The sequence below is a fragment of the Tribolium castaneum genome, chromosome 3 (genome assembly GCF_031307605.1).
Source record: "Tribolium castaneum strain GA2 chromosome 3, icTriCast1.1, whole genome shotgun sequence".
Lineage (NCBI taxonomy): Eukaryota > Metazoa > Arthropoda > Insecta > Coleoptera > Tenebrionidae > Tribolium > Tribolium castaneum.
The window spans coordinates 11,258,499-11,280,927 of NC_087396.1; the positions used below are offsets into that span (position 1 = coordinate 11,258,499).

At 39.7% G+C, this 22,429-nt stretch overlaps 1 protein-coding gene and 1 long non-coding RNA gene across 4 annotated transcripts; one reads left to right on the forward strand and one right to left on the reverse strand.

Annotated features, from left to right (window-relative positions):
- Positions 1-5,228: 5,228 nt before the first annotated feature.
- Positions 5,229-19,692, reverse strand: LOC663442 (dynein beta chain, ciliary). 2 transcript variants are annotated; one of them, XM_015982134.2, is made up of 9 exons: positions 19,437-19,692; positions 19,052-19,393; positions 15,104-19,003; positions 15,003-15,032; positions 13,925-14,906; positions 13,141-13,871; positions 6,328-13,095; positions 5,723-6,282; positions 5,229-5,510 (listed from the first exon to the last, which is right to left on the reverse strand). In XM_015982134.2, the coding sequence occupies exons 1-9, from the start codon at positions 19,632-19,634 to the stop codon at positions 5,270-5,272; spliced, it is 13,752 nt and encodes a 4,583-aa protein (XP_015837620.1). In that variant the 5' UTR covers positions 19,635-19,692; the 3' UTR covers positions 5,229-5,269. The 2 variants fall into 2 exon arrangements, with proteins under 2 accessions (XP_015837620.1, XP_008196395.1); XM_008198173.3 differs by lacking the exon at positions 15,003-15,032.
- On the forward strand, positions 19,687-22,190 carry LOC107398342 (uncharacterized). 2 transcript variants are annotated; one of them, XR_001575219.2, is made up of 3 exons: positions 19,687-21,343; positions 21,398-21,663; positions 21,715-22,190. It is a non-coding gene; the product is annotated as an uncharacterized LOC107398342 (long non-coding RNA). The 2 variants fall into 2 exon arrangements; XR_001575218.2 differs by having other exon boundaries at positions 21,398-22,190.
- Positions 22,191-22,429: the final 239 nt, after the last annotated feature.

Sequence of the window (22,429 nt, forward strand, 5' to 3'; positions counted from 1 at the left end):
ACATAAGAAATAGTTTTATGCAAAATAATTGCTAATAAATGTTGTTCCCACTTTTTCTCGTTTCATTATCACTCCAATCAGGCTCTGTGCCATCACCACTAACAAAACTATTTTCAACTAAGTTTAGTAGCGGTATATTACTTACAACACTCTCATGTTTTAAATTTATTATTTTATGAGATTAATTAACAAGAACTTTCTAGCTTGGGAGTCTGCATCCTATTTGACAGCGGGTTAGAAACAACTATCCACATCCATTAGGCTATATTAATAAATTAATGTTATAATTGAATTACAAGCAGGATTTAGTTTCCACCTGATAGCCACTTACAGCATTCATCTTACAACCACACAAATAAAAAAAAGTCGTAAAACATTGTACAAAACTCCTGCTGATGTATCGCTCCGACCGCTCATAACCCTTGATACGTCAGCTGTTCCCGGTTCTAGTTTTCAATTTTTCTAGTTAATGAGTGATTTGTGTTTGCGGCACAAGCTTGCGATGCCGACGCTCGTAGCCATAGTAACGTGAGAACGCCGCCCCCGACGCCCTCGGTGCGTTCGCCCCCATGAGTCATCTCGTCGGTTGCGAGAAAATTAAAACATATGCCCGCAGAGTGAGCACGTCCGACCCTGCCACCGCCAAAAGCCATTCAGGTAATCCTCCTAATAATGAGCGTAGGGAATCTTCCAGATATGTGACGCTGATCTATGGCCCGGAACACACCGCTAAAGGGGCGGTTTGCCGCCAAAAGCCCCGGCCTGAATACCAATTAATAATGATAGTGATAAACACTATATTGCAATATAAACTAAACCCACTTCATGATCTACGAGATTTGCAAATCTGCATCAGGGTCGAACCTCGCAAAGCTGGCCCTTTTGTTATTTCATAAATTTCAGAAAATATTTATTTTTAAATGTCTATTTACATCTATTATAAATGTAAAACTAACAGACGACAGACATTACTTCGGGATTAAAAATTATTATGTAGCAGGGATTTCATTTCATGTTAATGTCGTACAATTTATGACAACATACAAATAACGCAAATGTGTGTATCGGTATTATAACCAGATGACAACAAACACATTGCAAATCCAGTTTATTACTGTATTAATTTTTACTAAATTACTCCCTATTTAGCACTAATATTGACAAAACGTTATTTAGATTCATGCAGATGCATTCCAAAACTTTCTTAATTATTTAGAATCAATAATTTAATAAGTGGAGACTTGACAACTTTGAAACTTTGGCAGTGATTATGAGTTGAGTGGCACAATCAACACAACTAGGTACTCTCATTAAACTAAGGTGTATTTAATAAATTAATGTAGATATTAATTTAATTGAAACTCAGGCTAAACTGAACACAACATGTAAGCGTTTAGAACTTTATGTTCAGTATGGTTCAGTATGACCAAAGTTTTGTCTTACAAGGTTTTATATTTAACAGAAAATATAAAAAGTATATTGGTTTTATCGATTCCGTAAGTGTAATTGAAAAGTGTAAGCGAGGTTGCAAGTAGGTATTTTTATGTTAGTTACTGACGTTACTAGATATGATAGGGAACTTGATCTATTTACGAAAATAATAAAAAATTGATTGAAGTCATCTATTAAACATCGTCAGGACTACAAGTATGAAACCTGTTAATTTCGAAAATAAAATATAAATCTGACTTCCCTCCTTTAGTTTGGGAACCCGTTGGTAAACGCATGTTGCCATATCATGATGAAACGATTTGTCTATTTTGTGAGAACAAGCAACTGCAGTCTGCAATTACTGACCGAATCGCGCATGTAATTGAAATGTTACCTCGAATCCTACATGTGACACCAATTATACATAAATTGAAAACTAGGCGTTTTGAATTTCCTTCATTAAATTTTTAATTACAAAAAATCAATGTTATCTTGAGCATTAGCACAGCAAGCAAATCCCGTTTTAATTTTCTTTTTTAATTTATGAGCTTTCCCGATTCTTGAGGGTTTGTCTTATAAAAACTTTTTTTCCATATTTCTATAACAAAAAATTGCTACATTACAAAGTAAATAGAATTTGTGACAATCAGTTTTAGAGACACATTCTATCTATATGTGTCTTAAAACACGAGTTCAAAAAGACGTGGCGCCTGAAATGTCACCGTTTCAAGAGCTCCTAATGATTACTTTATCTCTCAATGTTCCTAATAACCACATTTACCATTCATAAAAGGGATAAGCTGCTTTGGAAACACTTTTTACGGCTTTACGTATACTTTTATTATGAATGACTTTGTCTTCTCTCTCAGACGGCACATATTTCTACCATATGGGGAAAAATAATGAAGCTGATTCAGTTATTATATATTCAAAGAACTTTATATTTTAAAGATTCGTGAGTTTTGTTGAAAATTTATTTATTTCCTGCTACTAAGAAAGGACGAGTTCAAAAGATATCTAAGTAAATAAAACCTTGACGTTTACACACAACTTTATTTCTCTAATATTACTAGTATAAAATAAAAAAATTGTAATAGAAGGAGCTCATATACGATCAAAATTATTTTGATCTAATAAGAAAGAGTAAACAGCGTTTAAAGTTTTAAGAAGCTTGAAAGTAAAACGTCTCTTTGCTTTGGCGAAAGAAGCCAAGCAATCTAACCTATGCAGCTAACTCTATTATGCATTTTATTGGGCAAGGAGCAATAAAGGGGAGCCGTCCCCAAGTTCCATATTTCATGTCGTGTCTATAAGAAATCAGTCGCCTTTGTCTTTCGTATCGTCTTTTATTAAACCTCTTGTTGTTTTGTATTGATTAATTTTCCAAGCCCAATTTAGTACTTTTGCGAAAAACATGAAAGAGTTCGAGGAGCGAAGATCTGTGCAATTTCATTTCTGAATAGGTGGCCCCGGATCGATGATGATTGTGCGAAAACAAATCATTTTTGTGAAAGTTTCAATTTTCAGGCTTTATAATTAAAGTCTAGAGAGACGAAACGCCCAAGAGGACAATTCGTCATCGCTTATAATAAACCAACGTTTGTGTTAATTCCTTCAGAGCCGCCAATATTCTAAGAACGTTCGTGTTTAATTATCTCATTTACCGCAACTGTTACAAGAAGCTGATTGCATCTCTGCTGCAAAAATAAAATTTATTTTTTCAGGAAACATTGTTGCAAGTTTGTGCTTAATTGTGCTTAAACTAACAATTAACTTGAATCGAATCTAATTAAAACCCTGTATACCTCTCAGGTTTGTTGTGGAAATCATCAATAAAATTTTATTTCATCGCTGCGCCCCGACTGCATCATACGAACATATGAGAATTGATTCTGCTCGTGGAAAACAGCGCTTTATCTCTTGCAGACAGTTTGTTCTAAGTTTGGCTGTAAGCACCTGAGTTGGGGTGGGCGAACGGTGCTTTTGCTTCAACACTTTAAGAATAAATCCAAAAGTGGTGCAACTGCAGCGCTTACGATCAAATATATCACCGGACACGGGCTAAAATCTTTCTCCTCAAACTTCTGATTACGTATTTATTGATTTATTGCGACAAGAAATAATGAAGCCTTTAGAAGATCCTGTAAAATTTTAAGCCCGATGAATTATTTATGAACATTTTTCATGGAGCTTTGCATAAATATTTATGAAATCGTCAGTTGTGCCAGAGTTTCAGTTATTTTGGCACAAACGTAACGCAAGAGCTTATTTTTTACAGAATTTGTAACATTTTAATTTAAATATTTCTTCCGGACCGCTCGCACGAGATTTATCGGAAGTTGTGCTGTGAGCAATTGCCTAATTATGCACATTTCAAATTGCTTAAAGTGCAAATAAAGTGATACACAAAACTATTTTTTTTTCATGATTTTAATATACAACCCACCACCCTTTACCGGTTTAACATATTAAAAAACTTTGTAAAAGTAGGTCAAATCAGCGCAGAAATTAGGTACTTAACATGCGTTGTTAAAAGTGTATTATTAAAAATAATTGCAACTCTCAGTCTTAAATACCTAGCATTAAACTAATGTTTTTCCTGATTTCTTATTTAAAATGTCCTTTACTATTAGTCACCAACGCGGCACTTGAATTACGGTTGGCTCCAATATATTTGTATTAAATGAAATATGATTTATAAATTTTTAATTAAATTTTGATTACGTGCAAACAGATGACGTATAAATTATTTCCCCCAAGGTACACGCATTCGATGCATATTTTATGCAAATTGTTAATTCTGATTATCACGTAAACACTGTAAGTATGGCGAAATAATAAATGCTGATATTGTGATAGTATATTTTCTAAGTTATAACTTATAACAAATTATAATATCAACAGCGTATCTTGGTGTTTGTTTTATTTTCTTTAGAAAATGTGCAAATACGAAATATGTATTTTATGTTTTTTGTTTCTTGCCAAGTGATCTCACTACGTAAGCGTAATTAGCAAACATATTTCGGTGGTTTAGGTATCCGAAAAGAGGAAATGGCCGAATGCACTTCAATATGTCGGAAATGTCGTTATCCCCTGAGATTTTGTGATTTTGCATGAAAGCAGGTGTGTAATTTAGCTTGAAACCGGGTAAAAAACGATACACAAACATTTCCAAGTATCAAATCGTCGCATAAATTTATGATTTGGCTAAAATATGCATCGACTTTCGAAGAAAATTGCATCGAGTGGAAAGACCGATAAATCAGCAAGTTGTGCAATTTACTCCGCAACATTTCTAGCGCAAACTAACGTATTTAACTGGTTCTAGAAGGGTAGGTGGTAATTTGTAGGCAAATTCGCGTATTATATCGTTGAATTAACAATGTACGCACAATTCCCGAGCGAATACAACGGTGAGGGATGTGCGCTTTTGGCCGATGCAGGGCGTCGCACCCATAAATATGGAACGGAATTCGAATGCCATCCAGAAGTTTCGCGCCGCGAACAACACCTCATCTTAATAATTGATTTCATTAGAAAATTCGATCAACTAAACGCTTCCGAGAGTATACCAAGCCACCGACAATTTATTCCATTACATCGTCTCTCAGGAGCGTTTTTTAAATAAAAACGGACAGATGACGCCATTTTGCCACTTAAAGCAACTGAAAGGTAATCCACCTCGCAAATATTACGGGGCTATAACGAGGCTAATAATAAAAAAGGGGAAAGGAAAAGTGAAAACTGAACCGTTTAAACAACTCACGCGTTTTTAGGATGTAGCTAAATAAAGCAAATTAAAATAAAATTTTATTAACAGCTACAATAAAATAAATAATTAAATCTGTAACAGAATCGCTACTCCTGCAAGGGTCCACTTGGACGCCTTCTCCTTCGTTTTTAAATTAAAAGTCCAGACGAAAGTCGGTCCCCGAGTCCTTGTTTTGTAAACAGGACAGTCGTACATATTCCGTAAATCCTGCTTATCCTGCGTGATTGCCTTGATGAATATAACCGGCATTACAGGGAACAATTCTTTAAGCTTAGCATCGGCAATACTTCCGAGCTGCGTATCCCACCTGTAACACATCACACACAAATCATTTCGTAATTGTGCCTTCTATCGCCAATTTTATTATCGACAATCGCTGCTCAATCGAATAATCGCATTTGCATAAATAACGACCTTTAAATTAATAATTTTCACTCAACCAGATTCATTGTACCATTTACTTGTTCAAATATACGGTCAATTTAATTTATTCTCTATTTGGAATTAATATTTACTAACCTTGCGCCCTCCATAAATAAACCGTGCACATATGCGCCTTCCCGAGGAGCCGCCCCGAACTCCTCTTTCTGCTTTTTGGTGACGTCGGTCAACAGACACATTTTGTCCAAAGGCCATTCGTTTTTGCGAGCCGTTTGTTGCATAATGGCAGTGAGGAACGACTGGGGGTTGAAGAAACCCCCCAGCCAGACGGTGGGAGGCATCGAGAAATCGGTAACCCACCCCTCCAGCTCCTTAATTCTAGCCCCCAAGTCGGCCACCCACTGACCCAAAGGCAGCATGCTGGGGTAGGCCTTTACGGACCACGAGTCAGGGACTTGGTCCATAAATAGGGCCTCTTCCAACACCTCCATGTCCGACGTAATCGTAAGTTCACCCTTTAATCCCAAGTCGAGCTCCCGAAGCGATCTCTTCATCTCCCGTGTTAAACTGTTCATTCTGTCACACTCCTGGAACGCCACAATTATGTACGGGGTCCTGTCTTCGACTTTTGCCATCATTTCGGCGACCGGAAACTCCTCGGGGAGCCGGTCTTGGATATCTTCAAGGGTTGATTTAACCTAAACGAAAACCTAACTAATTTATCTAAAATTACAAAAAGTTACCTTATCCTCTCGAGAAAATCCATGGCCTACCGAAGCTCCCGCATCTCGCGGTTGCATTTCGAAAATTGTTCTAAACATAACTTCAGAAGTGTAGGCCAAGAAGCCAATTTCCGCGTTTGGGTGTAGGCCGTAAAGGTAGGGGCTTTCAGGCGGCAAACGGTCGTCAATATAGCGATGATACCCAACATAGTCTGTATTAGGTGGGGCAAAAAATCCCGGCGCAAACTGCAAGTCTCCTTCCAGCAATTCGGGCTGGAGATACTCCATTAGATAATTTCGGCACAACCGTCGATCCCAATCGTCCGTAATATGCCCCCCGTACATTATTTCCCCAAACAGATAGCGCAAATCTTCGTAGGGGACCTTACTGTTACTTTCCAGATAATTGTACAACACGTTTACGCTAATTGTGAGATCGCCAACATTAAAGGGGTAATTCCTGTTCCACCCTTGTGGCCCAAATTTCCGTCTTTCGGCAACCACGGCATGGAAATAGCACAAAGCGAACAAAATCAGCTTAAACTCCGCTTCTTTCGTGCACATGTCTAACGTTTCCTGGCTGAAATTGTCCAAAGCTTTGTGTAAATTGGCATACATGCCAGTCGGCGGCTCGTTTGTGATTTTGATCGACGATTCTAGAATCCCTTGCGGGATTACGGACACTTGGGGATCAGCGTTAGGCTCAGCGCTCAAATACAACCTAAACTTTTGATGGGCGCTTTCGGCGCATTGTTCCATTTTTTTCTCCAAAGTGGACAACCACCGCTCGACTAAATGAATGTTTTGCAAAATGACCCAATCGCCCCGCTCCGACGCCAAATCCATTGCGTTTTCAGCCACGATTTCCTGGCCTTGGCCCAAGGAAATACTGTGGAAGTTACCAGAATCAAAGGTGAAACCCAGCTTTTTGCCCAGCTTTTCTACATCCTTGAGCGGATTTACGCCTGGCGATAGAATAAAGAACACGGGGGTTGAAGAGCTTGTTTCTTCGTAAGATTTTGCAAATTCGACGGATCTGGCTGTTATGTATTTGGCTCCGAGTTTCTCTTCAATGAAACAACGAACAGCGTAGGTCATACGGTCGGGGCGGAGGGCACGCATCATGCACAAGTGTTGCAAAGCGGTTTTGTTTTTCCACTCGCCGGGGAACTTTTCTTTTTCGGGGCATTCACTATCGACGAATTTTCGCCAACGTTTCGCCGAGCCTTCCAAGTCTTTGTCTAAACCTCTGAAATCGTCAAACTCTGACAGGGCTTTAATGCCGCCCCAGGACTGATTTGTGAGGAAGTCCACAGGGGTTGTCAAGTTCGGTACTACAGGGTACCGTAACAGAAAGTCAAGTTCAGCGTGATCGATTTCTTTAGCATGCAGCAAAATTTGAAATGCCATTTGGGCCATGAAAATCAACTTGTCACATTCGAACAGACCTCGAGTTGTGTACATAAATACCGAAAAAGTTATACTGTCCAATAAGTTAACTACCCGATCTTTTAACTTTTCGGCCGGTACTGCTTTAGATAACGCGTCCTTAAACACCACACTGAAGGCCTTCAATGAGAATTGATAGATTGCGTTGATGCGGCAAAGATCGTTCAAAATGAAATAAAGGAGCGAAGCTCTAGCCGAACATGGTCGGTACTGTTCACGCGCTTCGTCGATTTTGACTGAAGTTATTTTAGCTTCTTTGACTTTCTCTTCAATTTCCGTGGACATTTTCTTGGTTGTTTCCAAATTCTCGACTAGTTCCACATCGCCCAGTATGTTACCCGTGGCCGAGGAAAGTCTAAACAATAAATTATCCTCACATCTTTTCAAAATAATTTTGAAATCGTTTTGTTGTTTCGTTAAATTCGCTTTCAAACTTTCCAAGTCTGGGCGTTCAGCTTTGACGACTTCTGCCAAAAGCTGCTCCTCTAAACCATCTCGCGTTACTGTGAAGTTGATGAGGGTAGTTTGTGCTTGAATTTCCGGTTTGTAATGCGGATTTGCCAGTTTCGTGTGCATGATCATCCTAAAGTTGGGGTTGTAATCCACTTCCTTATCACCGATTTTTATCGCCTTGCCTTTTTTGACTAAGACTCGACCCAGAACAGGGTCTAAGACCGCGTCCACGGTCTCGCCTATGTTTTCAACAAGGATAATTTCACCATTTTGGATACATCTTTCAATAGTGTCCAAGTAATTTTTCATGCTCAGTCGAATAACTGTCAAGCTATCGCCGTATTTAGTTTTGATCCACTTAACTCCTTGCAATTGGGGATCAATCATCAGGGGCCATCTTGCCGAATTTGTTAAAATACAAGCATTCTCGGTTGACATACGATCATTAGGAAGCCCCTCATTATTCCATCCTGCGACCATTGCATCGTCTGTGAGCAGGGATAAGGGATCCAGCCCTTCACTCATCGGAATTTTCGGCTCGATTTTTTTCAGCGAGGGTATCCAGTGATGTTCAACCATCTCGGTTCTGTACCGTCTCGTGAAGCATCCAACGTACGAAATAAAGCAAGTTATCATCAACACATCCCCTGGCAGTGTAATTATCATTTTCCGGTACAACTTGACCAACTCTCGCCACCTGATATTTTCCGACGCCAAACCATTAACAAGTCGATTAGCTAAATCGATCATTTGAGTCGTAGCATCAGCTTCGGCCTGACATTTCATCTTCGCGGCTGTAGCTTCCTCAAAATCGGCCTTCAAAATCGCCAATTGTGACTCGAGATAATTCAATTTCTCGTTAAGCTCGGCCAGTTTAGCTCTCGCATCTGCCAGTTCCTGATTGGCTTTTTGCAAAGCTTTCCTCTTGGGTTCGACCACGACAAACACGTCGTAAAATTTCAAAATATTAATGACCCACGCACACAATCCAGCAGCTGCCACCGACTTGCTCAAAATTTTTTCTGGATTGAACTCGGGATTTTTCGTATATTCCAGAGTTGCTTTCACTACTTCCGGTTGCATGTTTTCCTTATCATAGTTTATTAAATCTTCTAAAAATTTATCGACTTTTGTCATCAACCCCTTACAAGCTTTCCAGCTACGATCTTTCGGAATTCGTCCTTTTGGCGAAAACAGGATTAAAACAGCGGCTGTTACAGCGACTACCGCTTCAGGCGGTTGCGTGAAGGATTTCAGTTCAGTTAAGTTGTTTTTATTCAGGGTGTTTAAAGCTTGTTGGGCTGCGATTAGCGCTGGCTCGGCTTTGGCCAAATCATCGGCACAGATTTTTTGTTTGACACTAACATCCTCCTCGATTAGTTTAACTTTGGCTTCTTCCTCGCTAGCGATTGCCTGTTCTTTTGCAACTTTTTCGTTTTCGGCACTTAGGACGGCAATGAGTTTACCGGCGGCTTCATTCTTTTCATTCAATTCTACCTCTTGGACTGCCAACACTTCTTTCAAACCGTCCACTTCTTCCGAAGTTGATGCCAGTTTGAGTAAACCAGACTCGAGGCGTTCGATATTGTCCTCCAAATTTTTAGTCTTTTCGTAAAGAAGTTTAGAATACAAGGCGATCTGTTCTAGGAAAGATTTAGGAGTGGTGTAGTTGTAGCGTTTCTCATTTTGTAGATACAACTCGGACATGGTGTTCACCACTCCGTGAACATCTGACATGAAGTTGGAAACTGAAGGAACTAAATCTTTGGGGAGAACTTCAATTTCCGCCAAAAATCTCTTTGATACTGATTCCAGGGCTTCCCTCGGCCATTCATGGAACCAGTCGATAGAAGTACAGTTAACAAGAGCCGGAAATTTTCTCGCTCGCACTCGTAGAGTCGAACCAACTGGTGAGAAACACAACACCGTTTTTAATAATCTCCGGACACGATCAATGAAAAATTTCCAACAATTCTCCCGTGTGTCTTGTAACCCACTTTGCTTCACCTCACCTCTAACTGCATTGATAACATTTTCAACGTCTTCGTCGGGCAGTAACTCACTGATTTCGCCCGATGCCAACATATCGTTAATCGCAACCAGGAAAATCTCTTGAGGGACTTGGGCATCAGTCATCAGAAACACAATTCCAACGCTCTTCAAACCCGCTTTTAGATATAATTGGGCCAAATCGGCCTTTAGGTCAGTCATAGAGTAACCTTTCTTCAACTGGACTTGAAACACTTCAAACGAGGAGATGAAGGAAGCAAGTCTCGTCAAAGACTGCTTTCCTGAACCTCCAACTCCAATGAGCAGCGCGTTACCTCTTGGAGCTTCCATAATTCTGTTAATGCGGCAAATGTGATACATTGCATCTTCAAACAAAACCAAATTCATCGCCGCCACTAGATCATTATAACCGGCCAAAGCTTCGTGCAAGAGTTTACTCAAATGGTCAAATTCATGAATGGGGAAGTATTTCGGATCCCCCATGCCCTCAGCAAAATGACAATAAATCAAAGGTTCCTCAAACACCTCATTTTCGTCCAACTCCTCGAAACTTTTCTTCACTGACTCAATTACCAGCTTTTTGTAAGTGTCCAAATCGCGTTTTTCGACCAGTTTGTCACCGTAAACGCGGCCACATTCGTGCATCCAAAGCCGGATCAAATCGGTCTGAGTTTTAATAGCGTCTCCGGTCGTGAAAAGCATTCCTTGAAAAATATTCGAAAGGTCTCGCAAAGTAAATGTGTAATGAAACTTGACAGCGGTTGGCAGAAAACTAGCCGCTACTTTCTGGTGCAGAAAAACCGCCGCATCCACTAGAGAAGCACTCAGTTTGAAAATATTTTTGCCAAACCTGTTATGTTCCGACTCAAAATGTTGCGATATAATACTGTAATAGATATGGTTCGACGCCTCTTGGCTCGGAAAACTCACGGCAAAGACGCAAAAGTGTCTCTGCAACCGTGGGTTTATGGTGAAAGAGCCGGCGGTTGGGTTCATGCAGGAGACAAACTGAACATTGTGAATGTCCTTTAAAGTCAGTTTCTGACGGTCATACCAATGCTGGTAGTCCATATACTGGCGAATTAACGTGTGAGGTTGTACAGTAAAATACTTGTCAACTTCGGGCATGTTCATATCGTCCACGAAATAAATCATAGTCTTATTACCCGGAGGGCCAAACACACGCCCAGCTTTCTTTTCTAAGGGTTTTTCCAAAATTCTTTGCAACATTTCAGAGGTAGTGTAAAAATTGAAAGGGACATTTGTAACGGCGTAATGTTCGGATAAGCTGGTGAGTTTTTCCGCAACAATCACACTTTTGCCACTTCCTGCCGGCCCTACCAACATGACAGGAATTCGTTTTTCCATTAAATGATCCATGAAAAACCGAATCCTGGTAGTTTCGGCCGTATTGACCAAAGTGGCTTGCAAGGGAATATCGGGATCAAGCTCAAATTCGGGTACTAGTTCCGTCCATGGAGCAAACCTTTTAGTTTCCTCTTCAACGTAATAACTGAAGACGTTGCCTCCAGTGACGGGAAATTTGATAGTTTTGAATTCATTCACAAACCATTTGCTAAATTCATTGCGCCAGTCGACAATTTGGTCTTGGAACAAAGCCGAACCAAACGCCCAGACTGTGCAAAATACGAAGTAAATCTCGTACCACTCTTTGGGACAATCAGGAGGGACATTCTGGGGTGTTAGGAAACAGTCCAAGAGGAAGCAAAGCATCGAAATATGCGCTACTTCAGAGATTGGTGTTATTTTTTTCAATTTGTGACGAAGTATTTCCAAACAAGGAGGAACATACTTGTCAAAGAGTATCATAAGATTGGCTTTTTCATTTTGTTGGGTTCTGGTATCAATCCAGGAAGCTACGTAAGGGTTCCAACCCAGATCGGCCGGGTTTATGTATAAAATACCGGCTCTTGAAACAGTGGCTGGGGTTGCAGTACGTAAAGAGGCAATTTCAAATAATAATCGCATAGCTGAAGTTAAAGCAATTCGTTCATTGCTGGCCAAAGTTAGCACTTTATTATCATCCATAAGTGTGTTTAATGATTCAATCCACATGGGATCAATGTCACCATCAAGAACAATCCATTTAGGCCCATCGCCGGTTAAATTAGCCTGATCTCTCATGATTACAGAAAACAAACCATCTTTCCACTCTCTAGTGGCCGGGTTTATCACCCCAAACAATTCATCATTAGTCACAGCTTTGGGATTAATATCGTTATAAATCGGCTTTCTTTTCTGGTTCTGATAAGTCTTGTTCAAAGTCTTCCAAACCATAGTTTTACCAGTTCCCGTGTTACCAATCACGAATACTGAATGTCGCACAGCGAAAAGCTCCTCCAATTGCACCACTTTCAAGACGAAACCGTCCTCAGGTTGCAATTTCAAATCAACCGCAGATTTTTTTATCGTTTTTTCAAAGTCCGGGTCACGCTTTCTCGGCACGTCCAAGGCCGGAAACAAATCACCTATCAGTCCCATAAAAACCGGGACATCGTCTGTAACGATTTTAGGGATGTTGAAATCACGCAAAGCGCGCATTAAGACTTGGTCTTCCGGCCGTTGTCTATCGCCACGTTTCAACGACCCTGCAACGACCAAAACAGACTTAATAGCCCTCAAACCCCAATCGTAATGGTCTTGTTTGCTCAATAATTCGCGACACAACGTGTAGAGAGTGATGAATTTGCGCGCCAGAAGACGAGCCTCTTGGAAACCTTCGGCGACCAACATGATTTCGCAAATTAGGGCGAAGTCAGGCACAACCATAGCGCATGGCCTGAATAGGGCTTTTAGATTTTCCGGGAGTTCAGTACGGCCGGCGTAGCCCGGGTTCATGGTAATGAAAAGGCCGACCTATAAAAAACGTAATTCGTAGCCAAATAACTTAAAAGTACTTACCGTGGGGACTAAGACAATATCTTGCCCCAAGAAATTAAACTTAGCTTTCTTGTCCTTGATAGCGTCCTGGATGACTTTCACCTGGACGGCTACCACAGACAGTACCTCAATGGAAATTCGGTTAAATTCGTCAAAACAACCCCAACAACCCGTCTGTGATAACCCTTTGTAAATGTTCCCAATAGACTTATAGTCCATTTGTTCCGAACAGTTGAACACGTAAACCATCATCCCTAAAGCTTTCCCCAAATCTTTGGTTGTCTCAGTTTTCCCGGTTCCTGCAGGCCCGGCAGGTGCTCCCCCCATAATTAAATGCAAGCTTTGAGTCAGAGTTATGTAGCAACGATCAGTTAAGGGTGTTATCACCAGTCGGGGGGTGTTGCCCAAATATTCGTATTGGTATCTGAACTGGGCGTCACAGATATTACCAAAACAGTCTTTGATTTTATCGTCCCAGCGATGTCGCAACTGACTTTGCCACTGAAAGGCTTGTGAATTCTCCACTTTGATTGCAATCATTTTCGCGACTACGTCTCTCGAGTGCACGTCGATGGTACAAATGGTCATGATCTTTTGGCGCTCGCCTGCAGTCAAATCACCCAACAAGAGATTAATAAGGGCATTTAACTGATTGATTTGTTTTCTTTGATAGTCTTTTAGGGCGTTTTCGTAACCTTCTTCCAGTCTTGCGAAAGCAATGTTTACCTCAGTTGTCCACCAAATTTGCGTGCCTATAAATTACAATTACATAGTAAAAAAATGGAACACGTGGTGGACAAAGTACCGCAAAGTGCCGGTTGTGCTGGATAGTCGTAAATCCAAACCTCTCTAGGTTTTTCATCGTAGGTTGATATAGCCTCAGCGAAACAACTTTGAAGGGTTTTTCTCATTACATCAATAACACGATTTAACCAAACTTCCACTTTGCCAGTGCAGTCACAAATTTGGCTGAATTGCACATGTTCTTCATTTTCTTTGGAAATCATTCCATAGGCTCTCTTTGAATTTTTCCCACCTTCTTTTTCAAATTTCAGTTTAGCCAGAGAATCAAATAGTTTGGTCAAATGTCTCTGAATGAGATCTGGTTGATTTCCGTTAGACAAAATATCTAATAAATCGGCAGACGATACGAAGTAGAAGCGAGGAAATGCCAATCTTTTCGTTTCCAAATAGTCGTTGAGGGCTTTTTCGCACAAAATTAATTGCCCCAAAATACCGTCAAGCTTGTCGTAAAGTCCGGGCTTGTTGGTGGACCTCACCACATTTAAATCCTTCAGCATTTCGGACAAAACCTCTTTAAAATCCCTATCGATTTTCTCAAACCGTCTTGAATCTTCAGGTAATTGGCTTCTGATGTCTTCAGACCCTATGAAAATACTTTCCAAGTAGCACCACTTGCGCTGCACTTCGAAAAACACTTGTATGACTTGATCAGCATTCGATAATTTTTTCTGCCAGTCGGAAACCTCTTCAAGGAAGAAATCGATAAATTTGGACGTCATCATGTTTTGGAGAGCAACTTGGTTCTCTTCAAGAGTCTCAATTAACTCTTCGGAAGCCACCAAAAGTCTCAAATTTGTGCGTTCGTGGACTTCGGTCGCAAACATCATGTTAGTCCAGGTTGCGTTTAATTCTTTTAGGACTTTCTCCATCGCCATTTCTTTGACTGATTTATCAACAATGTTCTTAACTTCATCTTCATACTCGTGCAAATTCAAGGCGAGCAATTCGCTGAGTGTGGTCGAATCGTCCATTACAAATTTCACCTAGGAAGAAGGAAGGGTTGAAATTTAAAGACTCGTTTTATTAAAGTGTTTTATTTCAGTTGTATAAAAGAGTTAAGTTGTTGGGACTGTACTCACTGTATAATGTGGTGGCAGTCGTTCTTCCGCCTTATGTAAGCAGTGTAACAGAGTAATAGAGTTTAGAACAAGTCGTGAGTGGATAAGTGCAACAAAATTACCTTCGTAGCTTGCATCAACTGCTTCCAGTGCCTCTCCCTAATCGCCGGATTTTGCAATTCGGTGACGGCTCGTAACGACGTTAACATATTCTTTATTACCGCTTCCAGCTGGATGTAAACATCCCAACCCCTTAATTCCTTATCCATGGCTCGCACCTCCTTGCCGAATTTTTTACATTCCATTTCCATCGCCTCAACGTCAATTTTTTTCCAGGGGGTTTTCTTCCATTCGTCGATACACGACCGGAAAATATGGACGTAGTCCCACAACTGTTTAATTTGCCTAATTTCCTTCCTCGCCTGATTCATTGGTTTAAACTCAGGCAGCGTTAGTTCGAATAAATTGGCTTGCTCTTGCAATTTCGCCATTTCTGTCTCAAGTTCAGTCAGTTCGAAATTAGTTTTATCTAACAAAGAGTACACATCTTTACAGCTCCAGTTAAAGAAGGGAAGTTTCTTAAACATGTCTCTATACATCGCTTGTCGGATTTCGAACAAATTAATTCGTCTTTTGATCGCATTCACTTGAAGGGCTTGAAGTGGTGCAACGTTTTGTTTAGTAGTTGCGGCAACTTTCTTGCATTGTTGCCACCTGTCTGGAATCTCCTGTAATTGGACGTGCACGTCTTCCGGAAATTCCATCCCATATTCGAACAGCAGATCCATGATTTCCTTCAATGGCTGGAACATATTATCGGTTTCCAACTGTCTTTCCTTCACTTTAAACAAATATCCCATCACTTTTAATAAGCCGTCGTAGTCGTCCTCCTCTAATGTGACTTGCATGGCTTGAATTGCCTCCACAATGAAACTGTCGAGATCATTGAGGCTAGTAATAACGTGATCGTAAAGATGCTGCTTGAAAAGATTGCCCCATTTGCAAATCGTGTTAAGGATAGCTTGTTTCAAGGGCCGGACATCAATTTTCATCCAGTCACCTTCAAGAATCTTTTCATTGCTCATAGCTTCGACCTTTTTGTACATATCGTCGTAAAAATCAATTTGCTCCTTAAACTGTTGCACAGACGGTGGGGTCTCTTTTAGTTCCGCGATTCTGTCGTGCTCCTCGGGACTCAACAACCGGCCAAAAAGCAGGAACTGGCGCAAATACTCGTGCCTATCGTCGGTCCAAATATGCGTAAATTCGTCAAATGCTTTAAGATATTCAAACGCATCTTCTCTCATCAACATAATTCTGCTCAGAAGCTCTTCAGTCATTTTGGCCAAATTTTTATCTGATTTGACTTCGTAAAAGTAATGCTGGTCTTCACTTTCCGGATTCACCCGTTTCATAACTTCACCCATTTTGAAAATATCTTCCACGCATTCGGTTATTTCTTCAACGAAATTATTATCATCTGTTAGATTAATCGAAGGTTGAAACACAATGTCAGGATCATGAAGTTCTAAAGACAGTTCAAACAAAGGTGTAATAGGAGCTAAATCGCCAGACTCATTCAGCAAGTAAACCAAACTATTATGGACTGCAGCTACAAGTTTGTTTTTGACTAGTTGATCAACATATTCCAAATATTTGCTCCAGTGTTCTTTACGATAATTCTCGTAAGGATCTGCAGGTTCTTCCTGCATCTCAGCTTCAGCGTCTTCAAGGGCTTTTTGCTTCTTCTTTTTGCCTTTTCCACCTTTCTTACCTTTCTCCTTCTTCCCTTTTTCTTTTTCTTTCTCTTTCTCCTTTTCTTTGGGTGTTTCGACTGGCTTTTTCCCTTTTTTACCTTTTTTTGGGGTGGGTGGTGGCTCAGCAACTTCTTCTTCAGGCGACGACTCATCAACCGGTTCTTCAACCGGCTCAGGAATATTAAAGAACAATCGATAGTTAACTTCTAGGAGTTTTTTTATTTCTTCGTGGCTATTCTCAATTTGAGCAAATCTTTTAGTAGTACGTTCAGACCGGTCTTCGAGATATAGCAGATTCTCTTTTTTGCCTTCTCTCCTTTCAAACAGTGGAGCCTCAACCCAGGCATCCAGCGTGGCTTCGATAGCAGTCATATTCTTCTGACATTGCACAACACGATCCGACAGATCTTTAACTTTTTCATAAATGGCACTAAGAGTTGCCTCATCATGAGTGCTCCACGTAATAGCATCAAGCACTGATTGGAGCAACTCATCTATTTGTTTCATTTCCGGCTCAATTAAGTTGTATTCCACCTTAAGCGTGTTCTTCTTGAGATGGTTATACCAATTCACAACTCTGTTAAATTTCTGTTGACATTCGAACAAAAGTTCAACCTTTTCGAACAGATCTAACGCCTCTTGAGGCACATCCGGAATTTCTAAGAACTTCATGTACCGAATTTCCCGCAAGGCCGCTACCAATTCCGGATCAAAATTCAAATGAATCAAGTTCTCAGGTTTACGTATAAGTTCGAACTTGGCCATACTAGTCTCGATTTGTTGCGGAATTGACTTGCACCAATTTCCAAACACTTCCTTGCCCTCATCGTCCAAAATTCGCATCATGTGGTCGTATTTTTCAAACGAATGATGAGCCTCCTCGGACTTGATAATATCATCTTCTAATAATTTCAAATCATCGCCTGGTTTTTCAATCCTTTGCCTCAATTTAGATATCCACATAAGGGTTCCAGCGACCGGGGGGAAATTTTTATCGATGGGAATACCATTCTTTTTGCCTTCGTCAAAAATGATTTTCACCGTATCAAGTTCCTCGTTGAATATGTCAATAATTCTTGGGTATTTTGGAGTTATTTCGTCTCTGATAACGGACCTTTCGAGCAAATTCCCGATGATTGCGAGAAATTTGAAGATGCTTTCGAGGTTGTAGCAATCATCGAAGGCCTGGGAGAAAATCGCTGCTAACCTTTTGTCAAAGTCGGCACATTTTGCGTGAAAATCGTTGTTATCCTTGAGGATATTCAAATCACTGGTGTCGCAAGGATCATACTGAATCGAATTAAAAACATTGTAGGCGGTACCGAATTCATCAAAAATTTGTTCACACTTTTGGGACAACAACCGGCCTTTGATACCCCCAAACTCAACCTTCTCCAACTTGCTGAACTCTAGATTAGTCGCCAAGATTGCTTTAATCAGCCTCAGACGGTCAATAAAGTCGAGCAGTCTTTGAAACACCGTCCTTTTATGAAACGTCCAAAGTGCCGGCATTTCTTCATCCTCTCTCTTAAAATAAGTGGCCAAATTGTCGCGAACGAACTCGAACGAGTCCATAAAAAGCTCCAAGATGTGCAGAGTCTTGTCAATCTTTTCGAACATTTCGTCAGGTTCGCCTTGGAAAATTGAGCTGGGGTCTAGCATACGATTACTGGCGTCGATCAACATATTTGCTATTTCCCTAAACAGGATCACCATTTTCTCGTTGGCGCAGTAGTACTTCGAGTTGGCCCAAATCAGGCCCATGCAGTGCAGCAAAGGCTTGATGTTGTGTTCGTTTTCGAACAACTCGCCGTCTTCGAAATTCGAGAAGTGAGTCACCATTGGTTTCAAATACAAACAAATGTCTCTCGCTTCGATAACGCCAGCAACAATGTCTTTGAACATGTTCTTAAAAGTTGAGAAATAGGCACTTTTGGTCATTTGCAAATATTTCCCAACTTGCTTCACTCTGGGATCTCGCAGTTGATCGTAAATAAATTCTAGATTCTTGAGGCGAGCTTTCCAGAATTCCACTTCGGCACTTGGTGACGGATGATTTCCGCCGGCGAAAGCAATAGTTGACGATTGTTTCAGAATCTCGCTGCAAACGTTTGACCATTTCGTGACACCACTTTCGAGAGACGCTTTCAGGACCAAATCAATATTAGTGCCTTCTGTTTCTTCAAACTGGCTTATTGCTTCGAAAAGCCGGGACATGCCTTGCGGCATTGGCAAGATTGTTTGGCTTTTCATTGCTCCCCGAATCTAGAAGAAAGGATTGGAGGAGTGCTAACACAATTTGAAGCTTTTTACTTGTTCGACTGAATTTTTAAAATTCCGGACATGCGCGACAACGTCGTCTGCAACCACCTGTGGCCATCCTTTCTGATTCCCGGGGTTTGCAAGCAAAGGGATCAAAATTGTGTCCAAGAGAACGGCCAACTCGTCGATGGGTTTTGCGGCCATGTCGCCAAAAAGAATAACATCGGCGAAGTTTTCCATAGTCACAACTTCCTCCTTCTTTTTGATGAAATAAGTGTATTTGGATCTTATAGCGCTGTTGTATTGCTTAAAAGGGGTCAGGAGACCGGCTGATGTTATCGTAATAATCATAAATTTCTCTTGAGGGTTGTTCAGAAAATTTAAAATAAGTTTCTGAAAATTGCTGTTAAAATGAATCAATCAAAGCAATTTGTACCTTATTTTCGTCTATTGCGATCATTTTATTCCACTTTTCCTGCTTGAGTCTGTAGGATTTTGTAAAATAAGCGAGGATGAACTCGAGTCGTTCATCCTCCTCGTCTTCGACAGCCTTATCATCTTTCTTGGACTTGGTGGACTTGGTCGACTTTGTCGACTTGGTCGATTTGATAGACTTGGTATCATCTTCGGCCATTTAATTACAGGAGTTTTTTAAAAAGTTTGAACACTTGTCAGACCTTAACGGTCTGTTTGCTAATAATAAACAGCTCACTAAGCAACGGACGGCTATCGCGATCGATAGCGATTCGTAGTGTTCTTGATTGACACCAAGAGGTGGTCTGCAACATGTGTGAAAGACGTGGAGTGGCCCCACGATCAAATAAAGATCTTTCACTCCAGCACACATTTCATTTTAATTAATTGGATTAAACTGAAATTGCTGAAGTGACTTAATTTATGTTAGCAACAAAAATTTCTGCAGGCGAAAAGATTTCAGTTTTTGTGGAACGAGCGGCTGTTAAGTGTGGGTTTTAATTTATTCAGTGTTGGTACCCGAGAGCTTTTCCAAATTAAATTTGTGGAAAAGTGTAGGAAGTGGCACAAATGTGTTTAATGTATGTGATGCATTATTTAAAAATGTCTGGTTGGCGAGAGATAAGTGATGGATCCTCTCACGAAACAGAACTTTTGATGGCTTTGTTTGCTCGACAATTACAGGCACTTTGTCAAGGTGGGCGTAATCGCTATTGCAATTATGATTTTTACAACAACTAGACGATAACGCGATTCAGGGAAAGCTTCATTCACTATCTCTATTAGCTGACACGGAATTATTTCAACTTTGCCCTCCAACGAGTCAATCTTCAGCTTAATTACCGCAGGTTTTCGAGCGGTGCCACAAACGAGCTTTTCAGGAAGACTTCCAGACACACAATAAGCTCCGTCTGAATACGCGATTTGCATCCACAATGTTTTTACCAAAAGTACACAAATCGAAAATCTCATATTTGCTTTCTACAATTTTTCATCCATTTTTTCCCTCGGAAAACCTTTTAGAATTCATAGTGGCTCACGTGTTTTTTGCCTTAGCACCAGTTTCTAAATTCTGTTATAGTTATTACTGTTCCAAATACAAATGTAAAAAACGACTGACATTTTTAAGCATAATAAAAATACCTCCCTTTTTACATAAATTGCTCTGCAGAGAAGCAACTTGAGCAAAATCAGCTGAATCCAGACACAGAAATGTTATTCCTAATTACTTTACTCAGAGTTTCCAACATAACTCTATAGTATTAGCAACAAATGACAAACCATTAGCTTAGTAGCATTTCATAGTTCTCTACGCTCAACCCTCATTATCCCTTATAATTTGCGATATAACTAAATATTCCCTAAGACTAAAAAATACTATGTGGTAGATTACTATCACATTTCCCGTAAAAAATCATCTCATCTTAAACTCGTTAACAGTAATTCGGTATAAATTTCAAGTGGGCTGCAGATCATAAAATTTCAATCCTAACTTGTGTAATTAGACGACACAATTAACATAGAAAATATTTTCATTTCATTAAAGCCTTGCTAACTTGCTTAATGAAAAGCCAAATTGCACTTGATGGATCTCGCTCAATTTTTTCCCATTAGCGCCCATTATATCGTCATAGTTTGTACCGAAAATAATGGTTTTAATAGCACTATGCCTGAGCTATTAATTATTTACGCATTTGCTTTATTGGTAATATGTATCCAGCTTTAATAATTAACTCATCGATTGGGATTTGTACGAGTATATAAAACAGAGCTGTCTCCAATAAGCTGATAACATCATCGAATATCCTGTCGTTAATTTAGGTGACAACAGGTGAATAAGCTCCTTGCGAGTAATAACTTACAAAATGAGTAAGTAGCATGCTTGAATGTTATCGTGTGGTGGTAATAATTAACACATTTTAGGATTATTCCGTGTATTGTTTTCTACAACGGCTGTTTTATTATTTTTGAGCTCATTAGAAGCTCGTCCGGAAATGTTTCTGGATGCTACCGATCTATGCATTTTAACGTGTGATAAATGCTACAAAAATCAAGCTCTTCTGAATTGTGCTAACAACTGTATCGATACATCCGGCAAAGTATTACCATTCTGGAAACAGCAGTGTCCTTATTTTACTACGAAACATCCTCTCGTGCAACAAATGTAATTTTTAAACAGTGTTAATTGTGTAATGCGAATACAATTGAGTTTTCACAGGCATTTTATTTCTCTTTTGTAGGAAAGTGTGCAAACTTAAATACTTCCTATACGTAATATGCTTGAAAGAAATCGGTACTTACTGGAAATAACAATGACTATTTATGCCGGGTTAAATCGTGGTTTGTTCTAGCAAATTTAATTATGTGTAACAAATTGTACAGTATTTATTAGTGAAACCAAATTCAATCCTAATCGCTTAATTTACTACAATTGTGACAAATTTTACATTGTTATTGTAATTCGAAAATTCATTACGACTACTATGCTTTTCACTTCAGAATTTGGAAATCCCATGAATAATAGGGTGATATCTCGACTATGCGGCACATTTATAGGCAAGGCTCAGTCTAGGTTTACCAACCGTACCTACGTCTTTTATTTTAAATGATATTGCTTTATTAAATTGACATGTCTTTTGGTCTTTTAGATGCACTTACGTAATTTGTTCTTTAATTTATAAAAGTAGCTGTGTTAAATAAATTTAGGTAATTCAAAGTTTCGTAGCATTAATTCTGCATTTTGTAGAGTAACTTTTTCTTGTAGAATCCTAATATACTTCCGATCCTGTAAACTTAAAAGAGAAACAACTTAGTTCCTCTAATTATAATCCCTGCTTTTAATTTTTAAAATTGCAAAGCCTATGATTCAGTTTGAGGGATTCAAGATTTTCGTAAATTTTTCAAAACTTCTAGCAACTTTTAATTTACAATAACTGAGGAAGGGAAAAACCAGAA